Source organism: Echeneis naucrates, chromosome 13 (genome assembly GCF_900963305.1).
Source record: "Echeneis naucrates chromosome 13, fEcheNa1.1, whole genome shotgun sequence".
NCBI lineage: Eukaryota > Metazoa > Chordata > Actinopteri > Carangiformes > Echeneidae > Echeneis > Echeneis naucrates.
In genome coordinates this window covers 4,408,080-4,427,462 of record NC_042523.1, presented here as the reverse complement: position 1 = coordinate 4,427,462, position 19,383 = coordinate 4,408,080, and the positions used below count along the sequence as shown (strand labels likewise).

Here is a 19,383-nt window from a genome sequence, read left to right as displayed (position 1 = left end):
CTATCCTATAAAAGCCTTTGAGGGACAGAACACCATTCTGAATTTGAATAGGAAAGGGGTGATTTCACTTTTCAGTATTGTACTTGTCTATTTTTAGCCTTCGCTCATCAAGCATTGCTGCCCTTGCTTGCTTTGACTGGTTGCCTTTGGTAAATAAGGAGTAATTTGTGATACTGCCAAAGCTTTAACCTCATAGTTACTGAGAGAAAGCAATGCATGTTCATAAAAACTGGTCACTGATGTGACAAATTCGTTGTTACATCAAATGTTTCAATTGAAAACAACAATGCTCAGCCCTAACTGCAAAAGCATAGCGCATATTATTATCACTATTAGAGAGAAACAAACTGTCAGTTGATAGAAACATTTTCGGAGAAGAAGGACTTTGGAGGGTAAAATTATAAACCGTTCACAGGGCCTGTATGACGCCTTCTAATTGTGGGTGTATCTGTGTGTTCCCAGTCTACTAATCTGCTGCTGTGATGATGCTGTGAGACAGAGGCTACAAGGGTGAGTGTATGTGTGGGGATATTAATGCTGTATGAGGAGAGAAAGGTGCCACAGTGCGATGGGAAGAGACAATACAATACAATACAATGCATGGCATGGCTATTGCTCAGCACTACTACCACTGCAGATATAAGCCCCATGACAGCTGATGGCTTGGTCACCCAACACGTTTCATAGAGTCAGTGGTAACATAACCAAATCCATACAATCGTCGAAAGACAGAGCAACGCCACTTATCAAAATCAAAGAGAGCATATCAACACTGTCAACCAAGCTCAGATTTATTATTTATGTTTCAATGAAAACTAATACACATCAACAGATTAAAGATTGAAATGAAGTTTATTCTGTTTAGTTGGTTAGAAACTTTCAGAAACCTGTTAATGGAAAAGAGAGAAAACATTTATTATGATTATATTATGATATATATTATTAGATATTTTATTTTTGTGCATTGTTTTTACATCCAGTGTCATATTTTTTAGATTCAGTAGGTCCACTTTGTTTCAGTATAATAGTTCCCAGATTTGATATTTGGAACTAACTCCAGCGTTACCAGTTACAACAGTAACATGTCATTAATGCAGTTGTGCATCAGTATTCATAATCAAATTCAATCAGCCTATAAAGCAGGCTGACATAAGGCTTAGGAGCTCATTTTAGATCAGGTCTTTGTTGTTTAGTGGACTTAATATGACTGTTAGTGAAACGTATTGACAGAACATTACAATGAACAAAACGTGTTGGCATGGGTAAGAAGTTATTTGTGTTGCGTTGCTCAGGCAATGGAAGGAAATACAGCATTTTCTCATATAGTTGAGGTCTGGGCTGACACTAACAGCCAACCATTGTCAACATACTGATCTGTAGTCACCTCCTCTGTATCTGGCAATAAATTATACATGAGCTGCGCATCCAGACTGTTCTTAGCCTTCCAAATCATATATCTTTTATATCTTTTAGGCATAGCCTCAGGGAGGACATATGAAATTATAAGTATAATAATTAGAACAGCTTAGTCCAACTTAGCCCTTGGTTTCTATGCAAAGCTTCACTTATGACCTGACAACATGGTACAGCTAAAATAATGCTGAAATTATCTCAGTGGGCCTGAGCAATATCATCAGGTTAGATGCAAATAGGTTTCTGAGTAATCCACAGAAGTTTTCCCTGTGATGATCTTCTCACATGTCAAGTCCATACAGCAATGCCCAAACCTCATGGCTGGCGAGATCTGGATACGAATAACTGAAACATAAAATTTGAACACAAATAAAATACGCCAATGCATGCAGGGCTGTTGTGGATATTAAAATGGGATAAACTGTTAGTTTTTATCTCCACTGTCATATTTAGTCTAATGCGGCACCAGTTTATGGCACTGGAGCATTACAGCTACCTGGCAGTGTTTCTAGATAACCGTCTGCTTCATTGTGACCCAGTGATGTGGTTGTAACTGCATTCCTTATCACTAAATTACGATATGCTCTTGTTCACTTTAAGAAAATGTTGTCACGTGGTTTTGTGTGAACATTTTTAAAAAGAAAGTCATATTGATGAAAATTAAGTGGAATAAAAGAATGGATGTATAATTTCATTTATTTATCTATTTGTTTTTATTTTGGATTGCTTTGATCACTTCACGGAGAGGGAAGGAAAACCAAGTCTGTTGGAGTAGGAAACAGAGCAACCAGGGGTCGGGATTTGGGAATGACATAATAAAATAAAAAAACACACACACAAATTATCATCATCATCATCATCAGGTAGACTGTTGCTCTGTGTCTTTCTTTGATGCTTTGTTTTCTTTTTTTATGATTTTTGTTGCTTTGTTCATTTGCTTATACCTTAAAACAACAAGAAAGCATATCTCGCGCGGTGTGGCATCGACAACACCCCATACACTTCCGCTCACCTCTCCCTGCCTCTGCGTGGCACCGATCACGCCTCCTATGCGTGAGTGGGCTGCAAGTCAAAGTAGCTCTACGTCATCGTGTTCGCTGAGCACCGGAGGCTACTGCGGTAAGATGCGGCGGGCAATGAGATGATCCGCAATGTCCCAAGGACCGGCGGAGAGAAGACACCCAGACCGGACCCAGCGCTGCGCCACGGCTCCGTGCCGGACGTCTGGACGGGCCCGATGCGACTGATCTGTAGCGGATGCCAGTGATTTCCGGCGCAGGCCGACTGGAGGGACTGTGGGATGCTCAGGAACCAGAGCAGGGCTGAACGGGCTTCGCCTGCAAACAGACGGAGCCTTAAATGAAGGACACTGAACGGAAGCGCTCCTCCTGAGACACTGAGGTGAGAAACGGGAAGGTTTCCCCAGGACGTGCTGGGCTGGCTGAGGAGACGGCTCCTTTCTGGTTCGGTGTGCGCTTTTATCGAGGTCCATCTTCATCACAGGCTGCTGGTCTGAGCAGGCTCAGAGTGTCATATGCGTATCATCATGAGGCGATCCTATTTTTGCCGCCCGTGATACGCATATTATTACGTTTGTTACGTCACTTAGAGCCCGTGTAGGCAGGAGAGGATCTGAGGCTTTATGGGACACCTGTCTTTCATTTTTATCCCATTTGATCATTCTGCTTGGCTGATGTAACAACTGAGCCAACTGACAGCACGATGGACTTGGTGTGAAGTCACATGTTGATATATGAATCAGGCCTGTTCCTGTGCTGAGCCCAATCAAAAGAAGCCACTTGGATTTAAGTGTTTGACCTTTGACAGACTCACACTCCACAAACTGGATGGCTATAAGCCAGCGAGTCAGACCCAAGTGAGACAAATGACTTTTTTGTTACATTGGTGAGTCTTTGGGAAAAAAAAATCTTTGATGTTTTCCTGATATTTTAATTGGACAGGTCTTCTATCAAATCTGCTGGACTGTGCCCCCTCCAGGCATGGCTCTTACTGATTTAAACATATCAGGCAGCTAACTGCCAAAGTCGGCTGTTCCTCTTTGAGGCTGCATCACTTCCATCTTTAATTTCCTTCTTTTGTCCCACTCCCCTGCAGGTTTTTTCATGACAGCTAAGTCAGTCCACGGTGACTCGAGGCCATCTGACAGTGACGGCGTCACTAAGCATCTGACTGAGAGAAAACGTTCAATCACTCTGAGAGCTAGATCTGGGCGTTTCTTTCCTTTGTCAGGAGACTCAACATTAACTGAGCAATGAAAGGGAACAGGATTCAACAACTGACTTTTCCTCTTTGCCCCCAAGTTCCAGATGCTCTCAGGATGAACTGCTGAGACATGAGATTATTAACAAAGATAGCTCTCTGTGAGAAATTCTTCAGAGTATTTCAGCAGTCTCATAATGTAAAGTCTAGTTTTTCTAAAGTCAAATCTTTCCACCTCTTCACTGTCACATTCTGAATCACGAATAGACGAATAGCAGTTAAGGATATGCGAGGACAAACCAATTAAAGATAGATGAGGCTGACATCAAGCATCATGCTCCAGCAGAATAACAACAACAACTACCCCTGTCTGAATGTGTCGGGCTCCACCCAGGAAATGCTCCAAAAGTGCTCCAAAACCTCTCTGCCATTCCCCAGCCGCCTGGAGTTGGGGTTGGGGGACCTGCCTCTTATCCGGGGCCTCAGAGCTTGGGTGTTATGCTCCAAAAACCGCTGTAAGGCTGTTGGTCAGCTGGGAGGAGGACAGTCCCCCACCGCTCCACCTGCAGGCCACGGAAGTATGACTGCTTGCCCGGGGTCTGCAGATGTATACCTGAGCAAGGAGTGGGGACACATGGGCTACGGGATTCCCTTAGGGCTGGATGCTAGACAGGTGGGCATTGGCGCTTTGGTAACAGTTGCCACACTAAAGACCTCAGAGGGCAGCGGGAAGACGCAGACCCAATGCCTTTTCCTCCAGACTGAGAAAGGAAGCTGTTTGTACTCCACAGCTAAGCCTGGATCCGGAACTACTACCAGTGCAGCCTCAAGCATCATTGGAGGGTGGCTGAGGGGGAAGACAGGAGGAGGGGACAGAGACACTCCAGCTGGGAGTAGGGACAATGGCCCAACTCTGCCAGCCCAGACTGGAGCAAACCGGGTTAGGGTGCGATCAGGCCGGAGATGGAGGAAGTCTAGTAATGCAGTAGGCCATGAGAAAACAGGCATGAGCAGAGAGAGGCAGCAGAGGAGAAGGGAGGATCCTGCAGTAGAAAAACAGGAAAAGAGAGACAAAGGAGGCCTGGGAGGCCTGGAAAATAAACAGTCTCCCAGCCCGCAGCAGGATGGCAGAAGAACCAGATGCTCCCACAATGTCTCTCCTAAAGCTTGTGCTCAATGCAGAAGGAGAGCACAGAGAAGGGAAAGCCTGGATGAAGGCAAGGGAGGTGAAAGTCCCAGAAGTGATGCTCTAAACAGGCTGAATGGTGAGGTGAAAGGAATGATGAAAGAGAGGCAAAAGAATGAGGTGGCGGAGAAGGGAGGCTTCTGTGATTTAGAGTACTCTAACTCTGTTTTAGCTGTACCAAACCTTGACCTAGAATCTAACAGCTTTCACCCGCAATCCCTCACTGCCTGTGATGGTGAAGAGATTAGAGACGCTGAAAGCAACGAGGAGCTGAAGACACAAGCGGTTCAGAGCAAGGACGACTGTTTTGGGAAACAGCAGGATTCAAACTCTGAAATTATGAAAATACTTCCTGGAAACAAAGACTTCATACATGTTGACTCTGGACCGTCGACTGATGACTTTAAATCAAGACGTGACAGAAGTCCTTGTGACAGTGACCCACTTGGGAATCCCTGTGAAAAACTGGGGGCTAATGTTAATGGATTTTCTGACTGCTCGGAAAAAGACAGGACGGACAAAGAGGAGGAGAGGACCAACAATGAGATACATGTTGGATTCTCAGTCGTGTCCATCTGCCATGAGGACATCTCTATCCCCACTTGCTCTTCCTTCATTAGCACTAGAGAGTCCTCTACTCCTTCAGAGGGCAACATCTGCGTTGAGGGAGAGCAAGAGACCAGACTCATGGGTCACCTTGAGGAGTGTCATCCAGTGGAGACAGACCATGGGATCATGAGTACAGAAGAGCTGGACGTTAGCAGGTTTGAACCCCGCACACCCGACACTGTGAGACCACCAGAGAACTGCAGCCAGTTGGATGAGAAACAACATCCATCTTCATGTGTCATTTATAGATATCAGTCAATTTTTGAGGAATGTGCGAGAATCGTGACAGATAACAGTTGTGAGTGTGGGACAGTTGAGTCAGAGCGGAGAGAGGAACCAGAGGAGAACATCGAGAGGGAAGCCGAGGCAATCCAGAGCAGGGAATGCGATTGCCACACACTGGACAATGGTAGTGGTGAAGGTGATGATGTCAAAGAGCAGCAGACAAAAGAGGAGATAAATGGTGGTACAAAGCGAGAGCGAAATTACAAAGACGTGAACAACAGGGGGTCACAGGAACGTGCAGATGAATGTAGGGGGAGAAGGGAAAAGAGTGGCGACATCAGTGAAGCAAGCGTCACCCAAGTTGAAGAAAATGCAGAAACCAGCACTAACGTCTCTAGCCCTCCCCATGTTGATCCCTCCACCTCACTTGCACTCTCCCTGACTAATCCTGACCCCTTTCTGCACCTCCCGGGAGCCATGGCAACCAGCCTGCCCTGTCTGGACGAGGAGGAGGAGGAGGAAGACAGGAGGGCGCTCCAAGCAACACCAGGAGACGGAGGTCAGAACAGGAAAGAGAGGCCTGGGAGAAAGCTGGAGGAGCAGGACAAGGAGGAGAGGGGCTCCACTGCTGAGGGGAGCGAGGAGGAGGAAGAAGATGAGTTTGGAGTGTTCATGCATGCAGAGGGAGAGCCAGCCTGGAGTGGGGGCTTCGCCATGTCTGCCTCAGTGCCTTGTGGGAGCAGTGAAAGTATCGGTGAGTCTCACGGCTTTTACTTTGGCTTTTCTGCCTCGTCTATCTTTCTCTCACCTCATGTGCAGCTTTCATAACTTTGCCTTTCTGTTTGTCACAGATGTGACAAAGAATCTTAGACTAAATTGGACAACTCAGACTCTAAATGTCTTCAGAACAGCAGAACAACTTGAAAGACGTCAAATGCACAAATTTAGAGACATAAAAATATCAGCACTCTCTGTCTTGTACTACACCAGCAGCACTACTCACTCACTGAGAGCATTAAAGCATTTGCTACCCTTTGTACAGCTTCAGGAATGCACGTACATGCACTAAGTTTCAAAGGGCCATGTCAGAGCTTTTTATATGTTTTAGCCTGCTCACTTCAGTTCATGAGCTTATACTGCAGCTAATCATTCTGTGATTCATTTGAAAATGTCCTGGTTTCTATTTAAGAATGAAAATCTACTGACAGCCACACTGTCATTGTTATTATTATGAGGCAATCATTGGAGACATTTAAAAACAGTCTGCGCTTAAACTGTAATGCTGAAGCAATGCTGAAGACTTGTGGGTCAAGTTTGGTGCAACTGTATAAACAAATATGTATGTGGTATCGCCTTTGACCAACTTTAAACCAGTGAGAAATTACATAAAAATTACATAAAAAATGCAAATAGGGACACAACTATAGACAAGTTTACTGTAAAACGCACAGAAAAACATTGAGCTTGGTGAATTTCAATCCTAAATATAATCACATATGGGAATAATCTGCGTCAGCATCACGAGTAATTTGAAAATGTTGTTTAATTCCGACTAAGGACCAAATCTCCATTGTTAATGTGCTAAATTATAGTTCCTAAAGGTGAAAAACTGATCCTAATTGAAAAAATACAGGCAACTTTATGTGAAACAGAACTGAAGAACACAGTTGTTGTTGTTTTTTCTTTCATACATAACCCATTGATTTATAACGATCTAATTTACATTGTCTTTATAAAAGAAAAGGGATATTTGCTTATAAAAGTTATGTTCTACCTGTATTGGAAAATACAGTCTACATGTTTCAAATTCCTCTTAAAAGTTTAAACCATGTTTTCATGATTATTACAGCAATACGTAGTCTCTTTAAATACTTTTATAAAGAGTTTGGTCTAGACCTGCTCTATATGTAAAGTGCCTTGATGTAACTTTGTTATGATTTGGCGCTGTACAAATAAATCTGATTTGATTTGATTAGATACGTAAAATTTCGCCGGGGATGATCACAGTGTGAAATTTTCATATCGCCCTGTGCTTAAACACGAGTAAGGGACATGAAGGAATCAAAGCCATTTTTTAGTCATCTTTAGTCATCATGGTGGCATAGTGGTCAGCGCTGTCGCCCTACAATAAGAAGCCCCTAGCCCGGAATATTGGCTGTTATTCTGTCAATACGTTGCCTCATCCTGCTCGTTTTTAGCAAAGCTACTAAGCCTAATTATCGCCAAAGGGCCAAATGAGGTTAAGCCAGAGTTTACTCATTGGTCTTGCCCTTTCAATTTATTTGCAGAAAACATTTCCGTGTCAAACCCTAATGTATCGATAAAGGGTTATCATTAATAATTTATCAGCAGAACTACACTCTTCAAAACTCAAATTACTAAAATATGTATTCTTTCACCAGGGCGTCATACACATCTTTGTTTCACCTCCTCAGGTTTGGTCAAAGCCATAAAACTCTTGATAATCATTCCGTCATGCATCTTCTACTGCTTATCTGTTTCTGGGTCGCGGGGGGGTGTGGGGCCAATCCAAGCTCATGCTCATGCTCATTCAAAGCTGCACTCCTCATCGGGATCTCTGGCAAGAGCATCCAGAGGCTACAATACATCCAGAGCAGTGCTGCCAGGATCCTGATGAGGCGGCGCAAGCATGAGTATATCACCCCAATCCTGAAAACTCTTCACTGGCTCCCTGTCCCGCACAGAATTGAAGGTCTCCCTCCTCACCCACCAGTGCATTCACAGACATGCCCCCCTTTACTTACAGGAACTCCTCATGCACCTTCCGCCCTCTCTGACATTGCTAAATGTATTTTAAAAGCTCTCCTTTTAACTATTTATTAACCTTGATAAGTTGGTTGTTGCTCTGCAGAATTTTGAGATTGTTGAAATGTAAATTGCAATACAAATAAAAATGTATCCTTATTATTAAAGGCCTCAGGCCTGGAAATGGAACCCATGACCTTCTTACTGTGAGGCAACAGTGCTAATCACTAAGCCACCGTACCGTCCCTCTTGATAATCAACAGAACACAATATCAGCAATTCTTATGGTGACTATGCCCAATAAATCACTAACAGAATTTGATCACATTACAGTCTGAAATAAGTGAATCAGCCCTTTAACACAATTCTTCAAGAAACACCTGTACTGGGCCAGTGATCATTGACAAGCTACCCTAAAAATCTGAATCTCCTTTGTCATGTCTATAAAAATTAAGTCTTGACAGTTTGACTAAGACTACATGATGGAGCTTTTTGGAGATTGTATTGTATCCATGGTGAGTTTGATAAATGATTTTCATGCTGTACAGAAAGAGACTTTAGTGGATTCTTCAACACAGGCATAACCACAGCAAAGATAATGGGAAAAAAATGTTCAGCTATAATGTAAAATATGCGCGGTTTGATTTAAATGTCTTGCAAACAACACAAAAAACTTCACGAACAATGTAGTCTCCAATGTGCTGCTAACTAAGGTGCAGATTCTTAAATAAATGTATTCATCCAACCACAAAATTCCTAAAAATCTTTAAGGATTCATACTGAATGGGTCCAGATTCTGGGGCAATAATACAATTCACTTGTGTGAAATAAAATTTTTGTTGACATAAACACTTTTAATCCTGTGAGAAAAACAGAACATGTAGCTGTTTGTAAGCACCACTTGCTCTCATGGCAGAAATAGGACTCCAGTTTATCCTGACCTGGATTTCTAACCCATATCTCCCTCTTGCTACATGTTATTAAGCGTTAAGAGTTAGGTTAAGAGAGGAGGAGGCAAATGGGATTTGGGACTCTGAGGTCCTGTTAGCCTGATGTTATGGGGCAGTGGATGCACAGTAAAATGTTATTCAACCCTTTGCATACATCAGTGCTTCTCAATTATTTCCTGTTATGCCCCAGAAGAAGAAAATATTTCCCCCCCCCCCCCCCCACTCTCCGCTGCGACTATAAATAGTACCATTTGTCTATAAAATTGTTATAAGTACACCTCTGCATAACATTGTATTCTTATTATCATTAAAGAAAACAAAAAAGAAAAAAGAAAGGACTATAGATCCAAAAAAAGCATGTTCCGCGGGGTCACACACATGTGAGAAGCACTGGCGTAGACAAACACAACTGAAGTGTCAAATAAACACACTGAGAAATATCTGAACAGCAGATGGTATACACAAATATTTAGTTTCCATGCTGCATGATGTTACAGTCAGGCATACAAACACAGATACTCCTGCATTGTCAAACAAACTCTCACTGTGTTGTTTCCTGGCAGTAGCATAACAAATTCGTAAAAATTGTGTGCGTGTGTGTGTCTTAATACAGCTTTGGAAAAACAGGCAGTTACAAGGGACTCGACCCAATGGACACAAGGCTGGACAGACAGCTCATTCCACCAGTCAGATGACACCTGGACGGCATTTCCTCAGGACTCATCAGACAGAGGACAGGATGTTGCAGGACAGTGGTGGCCGGCCAGCGCTGTGGAGGACGGCAGAGAATCTCAGCTCTCGGCTCATCGCAACCTGGTATGGCTACCTTTCTGTGTTCAAATACAAAAATTACGATCCATCCATCCTTCTCGGTCTGCTTATCTGAGGTCAGGTTCTGAGATTAGCAACTTCAGCATGGAGGCTCAGATTTTACTTTCCCCGGCCACATACACCAGCTCGAGGAATTCCCAGGCCAGAGTGGAGAAATAATCTCTCCACCTGGTCCTCGGTCTGCCCCGGGGCCTCCTCCCAGCTGGATGTGCCTGGAAGGGAGGCTCCCAGGAGGCATCCTGACCAGATGCCTGAACCACCTCAACTGGCTCCTCTCAATGCAAAGGAGCAGCAGCCCTACTCCGAGCTCCTCTCGGGGTCCCCTATGGTCATGAGAACTGGATCATGACCGAACAAACAAGATTGCGGGTACAAGCGAGCGAAATGAGCAAAAATGACTATTTCAACTGAAACTGCACGTTGTAGTCACGATATTTGAACATTTAATGCAATGTGATGTTTTCTGCATATCATGCAGCACTTGTAAAAATCCACCTCCAGGGATTCTGAGTGCAGTAAGCTCCAATAACAGTCCATCCTATCTGAGTACACTTTTCTGATTGCATAATTTTGTTGTTGTTTTTTTTTTTTTTATGTTTTATTTGGTACATAATCACTTGATGGAAATCATTTGAACACAGCAGTTATAACTCTTGCAATGTCTTCCTGAGATTTTAAGACCCTGCAGGAATTATTAAACAAAGAAGGAACCACGGAAGAAGTGCACAGATACACAGTCAATGGAATATTTTTCTGTACACACCGGAAATCCGAAGTATACAACAATATACCATCTAGATTAGGCCACTTCATCGAAAAAATAATTTAAATCACAATATGGAAAAGTTCAGGATTCAAATCACGGAAGCTGCAACTTGATTATTGATTTGATCTTTATTAAGGTAAAATGTGTCACAAAATTGATGTGCGTAGTAAGCACCATGGAGTTTACTCCATGTGTGAGGCAAGTCTTCTTTTATACAAGCCCAACAAAAGTCACATCATCGTCATGAAGCGTTTTACTTTTTTTGGAATAATTGAACTTCAATATCTGCCAATATCTGCCAAAATAACTGTCAGTGATTTTTTTTGTTGTTTGTTTGTTTGTTTTTTGCAAATTCTGCTGATTGTCGCTAATTATTACTATGTGCAAGTAACAATTATTTGACTTGCGCCTCATTTAATCTGTGAGTATTAAACTCAGCACAAGTCTTCCTATTTGTGAAGACCTATTTTACTTAGAATGAACTGTCTGAGCTCTTGGGCCAGTTTGTACAAATATATATCGGCCACAATTCACAGAAAGACACCGATCGATGAAACCAAGATTTATTGTACTGGGGGAGGTGAGGCAGTTTCAGTATTACATATATTTATCACTGATATGAAACCACGTCACTATCTGTAGACATTCCAGTCATATTAACAGCCCTATTGTTTCTCAGCCAAGCTGCTCGTCCTCTAGAGCAGATGAGTCTTAGTTTTCATTTCTTTGTTTTTTTTAATTGGTGTAGGTACAATTATTAACCTGTTAACAACAGATAACTCATACATTCATTCGTCTTCAACCTCTTATCCATTTCCAAGTTGTGGTGCTGGAGCCAATCCCAGCTCACTCTGGGTGAGGATGGGGTCACCCTGGACAAGTCACCAGTCCATCACAGGGCCAATACACTGAAACAGACAGAGACCAACAACCACTCAAACTCACACTCAGACATACAGACAATTTAGATGCCAACTTAGGCCCGGGAATCAAACCCGCAACCTTCTTATCGTGAGGCGGCAGCACTGACCTCTATGCCACTGTGCTGCCCCTTTTGGGAACATATTTCTGAGGATTTAAAAATCAATAAAAGACATTTGCATGCACGATACAAGATTTGAATTACAGCCTAATTGAATTGCCAACATATAATTTTGGGCTACCACTGGATCTGTGGGAGTAATGAGACAGGCAGCGTACATTTATTTCTGTTTAAATCAAGCTCTTACAGCCTATGAAACAATTGTAAATAGAGTTACACCGATTGCTCACCTTCCAATGAATGCAGTTTTTGTTTTTAATCTGCTGCACCACCCTCCCTGTTCCTGTTTTGTACTCTCTCTCCATTGGTACAGTCTCACCCCTCTTCAGTTTTAGAAAACAAACATTGCTGGTTGAGACAAAACACATCGGTAATGGCAAGATTCACCTGCCGTTAAACTGCTCTGTCAACACTGTGCAAACTCATTTGGTCTAATTGAATTGAACTGTTTGCAAATGTCCACACCTTAATTGTTTGTTCAAGGTCACAGCTGTATGGCCCTGAGTCTAGGGAACTCATTTTAATTCTTGAAAGCAAATCTGCAATGGCAGATCTGTAGCCTTGGTCCATTTAAAGTAGCATTTTAAATAAACCAAGAGACTCCTTATAGATTTAACCTCCCGGTTTAGGTAACAGTTGTTTTTTTTTTTTTTGGTTTATTTGTTTGTTTTCCACTTCCCTTTGCGTTGTTATCATGGAAATAACGCTCGTCCTAACACAGCCCTGTGTATTGTGTTACTACGCTTGTAGGCTCAAATTACTCAGTAGTTTGTCTAATGCATCACTCACATTATTCCGGCTGAGCTGGATAGATGGAGACAAGAGCCAGTGCACTCCCAGTGGACATTAAAGGCAGCCAGAAGATGCAGCTTTGCCCTAAGCTGCGCTCAAAGAGAGTGTTGGGTTATTCGAGTCATTCTGTTTGCTTGTGGTCCCATAAAAATGAAGTGTTCACTTGACATGTGAAGAACAAGAGAGAGCTGCAGAAGGTTATGGATGAATGTGGGCAGCCTGTTTGCTAATTTTTATTTTTTGTACTCTGGCTCTGATGTTGTATTAACAACAATCTGTGTGTAGGTGGCCATCTTTGCTGAAGCCTTCCCTTCGCTGCCGGGTTCATTCTCAGGTGACTCCCGAGGCCTCGAAGCTGTTCCTACTCTGGCCCAGCTCCTCAGGGGCAGCACCAGTCAAGACCAGGGGTAAGTAAAACTGCCTTAACTGGGCCCTCATCATTTCGCAGCAATCCATTGGCTTCAGGGTTTACTGCGTGTATACATTGCTCCAGTTCATCACTGAAATATCCCACATGATCACCCCACATGGCCAGGACAATGACATGAAGGATTGTATAGCCTTACACCTAATTAACATCCCAACTGACTTTTATATAGTGTCATGGAATAGAATAATGTATTTTGATTTTTATTTGCTCTAAATGAATAATGTCAGTGTTATTGTATTAATATGCAACATGTGGCAATATTTGCTAGATGAGCAGAGAGCCCTTGTGTATCTTCAACTTTTTAAAGGCCTGATTCTCTCCTTGGAAGTCTTAGAGATTCCAGTCCACATGAGCACAACAAATTCTTTGTTTCATTTCACGTACTGAACATTTCTGTTGCTGAACAAAGAATCATGGGAAGAAGCATAAACGAAGGCCTCATTTGAGGTGGTTTTGTAGTTGAGTTATGTGGAGTTCGGATGCAAGTTTGAGGTTTCAAATGTTAATAAATAGTGCCCAGTATAGGGTTAATATGGTGACCTGTGAGGTACAGGTACTCTGCTCTGATTGGTTGTCGCACATCAGTAGGTCATAATGTTCTTGTTTCATATCCGTATTTAACCAATATGGGTCACCCAAAATACTGATATATATGTATTAGAGCAACTAATAATTCATTAACAACTGCAAAACAGAAATTGAAAAACAATTAATAGTTTACAACAAAATATAGCGCTAAATGACCAATACTCTCTTTCTCGTGGGCATCAAGCTCAATTTGTTTGCATGCTGTTAATGTGGCATTTGATGTTTGATTCTGTATTTTAATATGTGCTGTGTTTGAATGGACACTACCTTGGTCTGCTCATCTCAATTGTTTTATAGAATAAAATGAAAAATTTACACCATCAGAGGACACATCAAACAAAACTCCTGGTCATATTAAGTTTCAGTGAAGAGTGAAGATTTTATTTATTTTATAAATAAAATATAAAAGTGTATTATTAGCAATGTGAGTAAAACCTTCTGAACCAGTAGGTCTTGAGATTAAAAATATTGGATTGTTTTACACACAGATGAGTGTCAGGTTGGGATTTTTTTTTGTTCCTTTTACAAAGCAGTCATCAAACAAATCATCTGATAACTGTTTCCTATGTGTGCATATGTGACCCCAAAGGCTTTTGGACAGTTTCCATGACTTGAACAAAATGATTGACCAGAGATACAAGCGGGCCAATGGCGTGTCTTGTCAGCTGCTACTGAAGACTTTACCCCTGAAGCAGCCGAACAGCGTGAGTAGCGACCGATTTTATTCTGTGCCAAATGGCAGCACAGCACTTCTGTGAAAAACAAAGAAAAACTTGACTAGCATCATGCTGACAAGTATTAGCATTCAGGAAGTAACCACAATCTAATTTTACAGTATATGCTTCATTTCTCGTCTCACTGAAGACACACTCATTTACTGTCATTTCATGCAGAGGAATTAGCACATAGTGCCTGGTGTTCAGTTTCCATTTGTAAAGCTTTAAGGTTTTAAAATTGAATTTACAGACGTAGTCTTTAATAGCATGTAAAATGAACTGACAGTTCTGTTTGACTGACAGTCCTGAAAACTGCAGCTTGATTCAAATTATGTTGCTGCTGTTATATGCAAAGCAGCACTCACACTGCACAGCTGCAGATGAGGCAACAGACTGAGCCAGCTAGTCTCACAACTGAACCATATCATTTCAGGAAACAGCACCATGCCTGTGAAACATGCGCAAAAACTGTCATCGTTTTATCCTTGATTCTAATATCCTAAGACTGGTAAAGCCAGAAAACACTGGGAGCATGACTTCAGTCATTCAAACATAGACAGTGACTCAAATACACAAAGGTAATCAAACACAAGTGTTGCACATAAGGGCAGAGAAGACAACGAGAATGTGTATGACACACAAGAGAAGTTATTGAGAAATAGAATTGTAAATAAACAAAATATTCAAACATAAAGACTAAAGAATACAAAAATCCAAAACCAGTCAAATTTTGGTCAAATCATGACAGACAGTCTAAGGGCCAAGATTATACCATTGTTGAAATAAAGGCATATATGATATGAGATGAAAGAATCCACTGTATGGACACTCTGTTAAATCTAGTTTTGTGTTTTAATGGTTTTGGACAAAGAAATCAAAAGCAGGTGTTAGACATTCAATGACAATAGTGGTAGTCAGAGGTGTAATTCATATTTCCTTTTACATTTACAGTTCTTTCTTTTTTTATTATTCATCACGTTATTGGTGATATCTTTAAACAGTCTTTTTACCAACAAGCCAAAACCAACCAATGCAAATATTTTGATTGTTTTCTTGAGTAATAAATTGTTTATGATAATTGTTGTAGATTATTTTTCCTATTTTCATCATTTCAGTAATTGCATTTTAAGACAATGGATTTAGTTTTCTAATGTCATGACTCTCACATCTTTGCAGGAAAGAAAACCTGCTGCCTGGACAGCTAACCAGAGCCTTTCCCCCAGCCTCCCCTCGGCCAATCAGCATGCTCAGAGTGCTGCCGCCAAGCGACGGCTGTCGTATGACTACAATAAAAACATCATGGAGTAACTCTGGAGGGCCAGTCGTAGTTGGACTGTGAGTCCTCAGCTGTCTCCTGCAGGTTTTCACCTGGGCAGAGGCGGACAAAGGAGCAAACTTCCTTCTGGATTCACAACACATGAGCTATCTGCTAGTCAAATACTGACTGACCTTTGACCCTTTGTACACTCCCTGGTTAGTCAAGCAGAGGCCACCAAGTCACCGTGACCTATGAAAACAGCATGACTCCCCTGAGTCTGAGACACTCTCCTCCAGCTCCTTTTGATGTGTACTGGTGGAGTGATTTCATTACACATGTGCCACCCTGTTCACCAGAAGCAACAACTTCCCATTTTGATTTTACTTCTCGACCCTGATAGCAGCACGCCGTCAAAGTCTTTCCGAAGCGTGATGGCCTGGGGTTGCACTGTACTCACCTCAATGCATGAGTCAGGTGTTCTCTGTTACCTTATTATCTGAAAAGATTTATGTGTTGCTTTAATATAAGTACACCACTTGTCAAAAACACCCATATTTTTCAAGTTTTCATTGAAATTTCAGATCAGGTTGCAGACGTGAGTGGTATAAAGAATAAAGACCCCCTCACCATCAAAGGTAAACAACCAGACGGTAGCACACTCCTGCCGTGGTTAGTGCTGTTGCCCCACCGGAAGGAGGTTCTGGGTCTGATTCCCAGGTTCCCGGGGCCCTATGCGTGGAATGTGCATGTGTGTGTGTGTTCCCTCTGGATGCTCTGGCTTCCTCACACAGCCCAAAGACATGCAGCTTTAGGTTCACTGGAGAGTAGGAAATCTTCCCGAAGGCCTCAGGCTGAGTGGGAATGGTTGGTCGGCTCTCTTTGGTGACCTGTCCAGTGGGAACCCAAAGACTGCTAGATGAATAATGATTACTTCCTCATTTTTATTATTTGTTCTTTCAATTCAATTCCAGAAAGACCCAGACACTGATATCTATAAATTTGAAAGCAGAAAACTGTTGAAAAATTGAGAACAAAAAACTGAATTCTTTCAGTTTTGAGTGAGTTGATTGTCTCTGGGGCAGAAATACTTGTTTGAGAGAAACAGTCTCATCGGTTGAATTAGATGTTAATTCATGTAAATTAAATGAAAAGTCACATGAGTTCTTGGTTCTTTTATTACCATGGGATTCATGGTTTTGGCAGCAGCATGCTTGTTAACTAGCTAATCTGTATTGTAGCAAAGTCAACAAGCAGCAGCTTCTGTGATAAAAAAAACGTCATTGTTTTTTCTTTTTCTCAGTATATCTTTCGAAAGAGGTGTCATGGCTACTTCTCATCCAGACCATTTCCCTGTTAGCATCAGGCCCATTTAACTCAATAAATGAGATTTCTTCTTCAAGATCAGTTGAGAGGTTTGTAGGATGAATGTTGCGTTCATGTGACGGGGAAAGCAAAGAGAACAGAAAGAGCCTTACTGAAATCATAATTGTCCAGGTCTGAGCTGTGGTTCATCATACAGTTTGGAAATAACAAAAAAGGAATCATTTATATTTGCTACATAGCCACTGGATGAAATACGGCGTACAAAGTATTTCTGTTTGGTTTTCAAGCAGTTATGTATCATTCAGCGCGAATGCAACGTGAACATTAGACACCAGTCTACCTCCCAGAAAGGATGTGTTTGTTAAAGGGGGAGAGGCAATAATAATAAAGCCACCCTCCCCGTTTAGTTTTCCTCCCAACAGTTAAAGACACTGGGTGGTTGCCCATTTATCTACAGATCAAAATGTGAAAGCAGTGCAAATTTTCATTTTCTTTCCCATTATTATTTATGAATGATAGAAGTAAAGTGTGTCGTCACTCTGGAGGGCAAAGTCAAGTATTATTTTTCCACATAGTTACCAGATGTGATGACTTTCAGATTTTATGTTTACATTTCGCAAAGTGATGCATGTGCTTTCATCGTGTAATAGCTACAGAAAAAAATTATAACAGGAATGAACCCTAAGGATTGATTTGGCTCCTCTGAAAAACAAGCTCGTCTTCCAGTTTATGCCAACAAGAACACAAGTGAAAGTGCAATGTTTACAAGGTCACAGAATCATCCTAGACACATTCAGGGGAAAACTCCACAGAGGTGACCTCACTCGGAAATTTGGGCATGTGATGGTTTGGTTTATTTTTTGTCTTATTGTCCGGCTTCCTGTGTGCCTCTGTTTCACTGTGCTCATGCGAACACCACATTGTCAAGTCCACTTCATGGGCAAAACTTGAATCTAGCTGCCAATCAAAACAATATTTTTGAGGACATTGTTAATATCAGTGTTGCACTGTACACTTTTAATTTAGACATATTATCACATATCCCCATCTCAGACTGTTTCTTTCCCTTTATGTTGTGTATTTCACCTGTCAACTCAATCAATTGTGACGTGTGCCAGCCATTTGTATAAACTACAAATCTCTGTAAAAGAAAAAGATGAATATTTTCTGATCTGTCCAAAAGAGGATGAAGGAGATGTCGCCTTGTTAAGTGATGTAATAAAATGATACACCGTGATGACTGACTCCTCAGTGTCCATCTTATGTCTTCACATCAATCATCAGCCAAGATAAATATCTGAGACCTTGTCTTGAACAGATGAGCATTGCTTTGGTCATTTTTTGCCTTTATTTTGATTGACAGTGAGAGAGAGACAACTAGGGGAGCGGGAGGGTAGAAATTCAGCAAGGAGCATCAGCTGGACCTCAAGCCCCAACCCCTCTGGTCAAGACAACCTTTATATATTATAGTGCGTGTTGTACCAGGTGACATTTTCTTTCATCACTGAGTTGATTTCATACATATTCCCTTGAATTGATAACTCCTTAAATTTACTTTGGGCCATAAGAGCACTGTATAAACTTACTGAAAAAGTACTGAAAAAATACAAACCTGACCTTTAGATTCTTGTAGATAAGTTTTGACCTAGTAAAACAGCAGGCAACTCTTTCAAAAGCCTGATGTTTAAAATTGAGTTACCTGTTCATATTGCTGCCACGTGAAGAAAAGATATAAGTAATTTAATCCGAGGCAGCACATTCCTCTGAATTTTTAATCCTTATCATCAGGCATTTGGTGCAAGGGTTAGGGTGAGGTTTCCCCAAAAGTGGTTCTGATCTCAAAGATACCTTGATATCCTAGTAACAAACCAAAAAGTTCTTGTAAGAGGCGCAATTAAGCAAAAAAATATTGTGTAAAAAACATCTGCTGAGCTGGTAGAAAACTTTTCACAAGACTGAACCTTTAGCTGGAGGGTAAACCACCACAACCAGACGATCAATACAAAGAAGAAAACAAACAGATCGAATAGTGCACACTAGGTTATGTTGTACTTCAACAATGTGTTTTCAAACATTTAATAATTATAAACTTAACAGTAAATGCCAGGACCTACAAATGTCCGGATTTATAGCTGAGTAAAGCTGACTATATATATATTTTTTTTAATTTATTTTTTTTTTTCTTCTGGACATGTGTCAGTCCAGCAGTCTTACCCAAGATTGTGTAGCCTGCTGAACCTGAGAGACCATTTAAAGGCTTAGTAAACC

At 41.6% G+C, this 19,383-nt stretch overlaps 1 protein-coding gene across 2 annotated transcripts; it reads left to right on the top strand.

Moving 5' to 3' along the window:
* Positions 1-2,482: 2,482 nt before the first annotated feature.
* Positions 2,483-18,322, top strand: LOC115053637 (uncharacterized). 2 transcript variants are annotated; one of them, XM_029518508.1, is made up of 6 exons: positions 2,483-2,814; positions 3,529-6,407; positions 9,983-10,185; positions 13,086-13,207; positions 14,408-14,522; positions 15,711-18,322. In XM_029518508.1, the coding sequence occupies exons 2-6, from the start codon at positions 3,947-3,949 to the stop codon at positions 15,840-15,842; spliced, it is 3,033 nt and encodes a 1,010-aa protein (XP_029374368.1). In that variant the 5' UTR covers positions 2,483-2,814; positions 3,529-3,946; the 3' UTR covers positions 15,843-18,322. The 2 variants fall into 2 exon arrangements, with proteins under 2 accessions (XP_029374368.1, XP_029374369.1); XM_029518509.1 differs by lacking the exon at positions 2,483-2,814 and adding an exon at positions 3,243-3,318.
* The last annotated feature ends 1,061 nt before the right edge of the window (positions 18,323-19,383 follow it).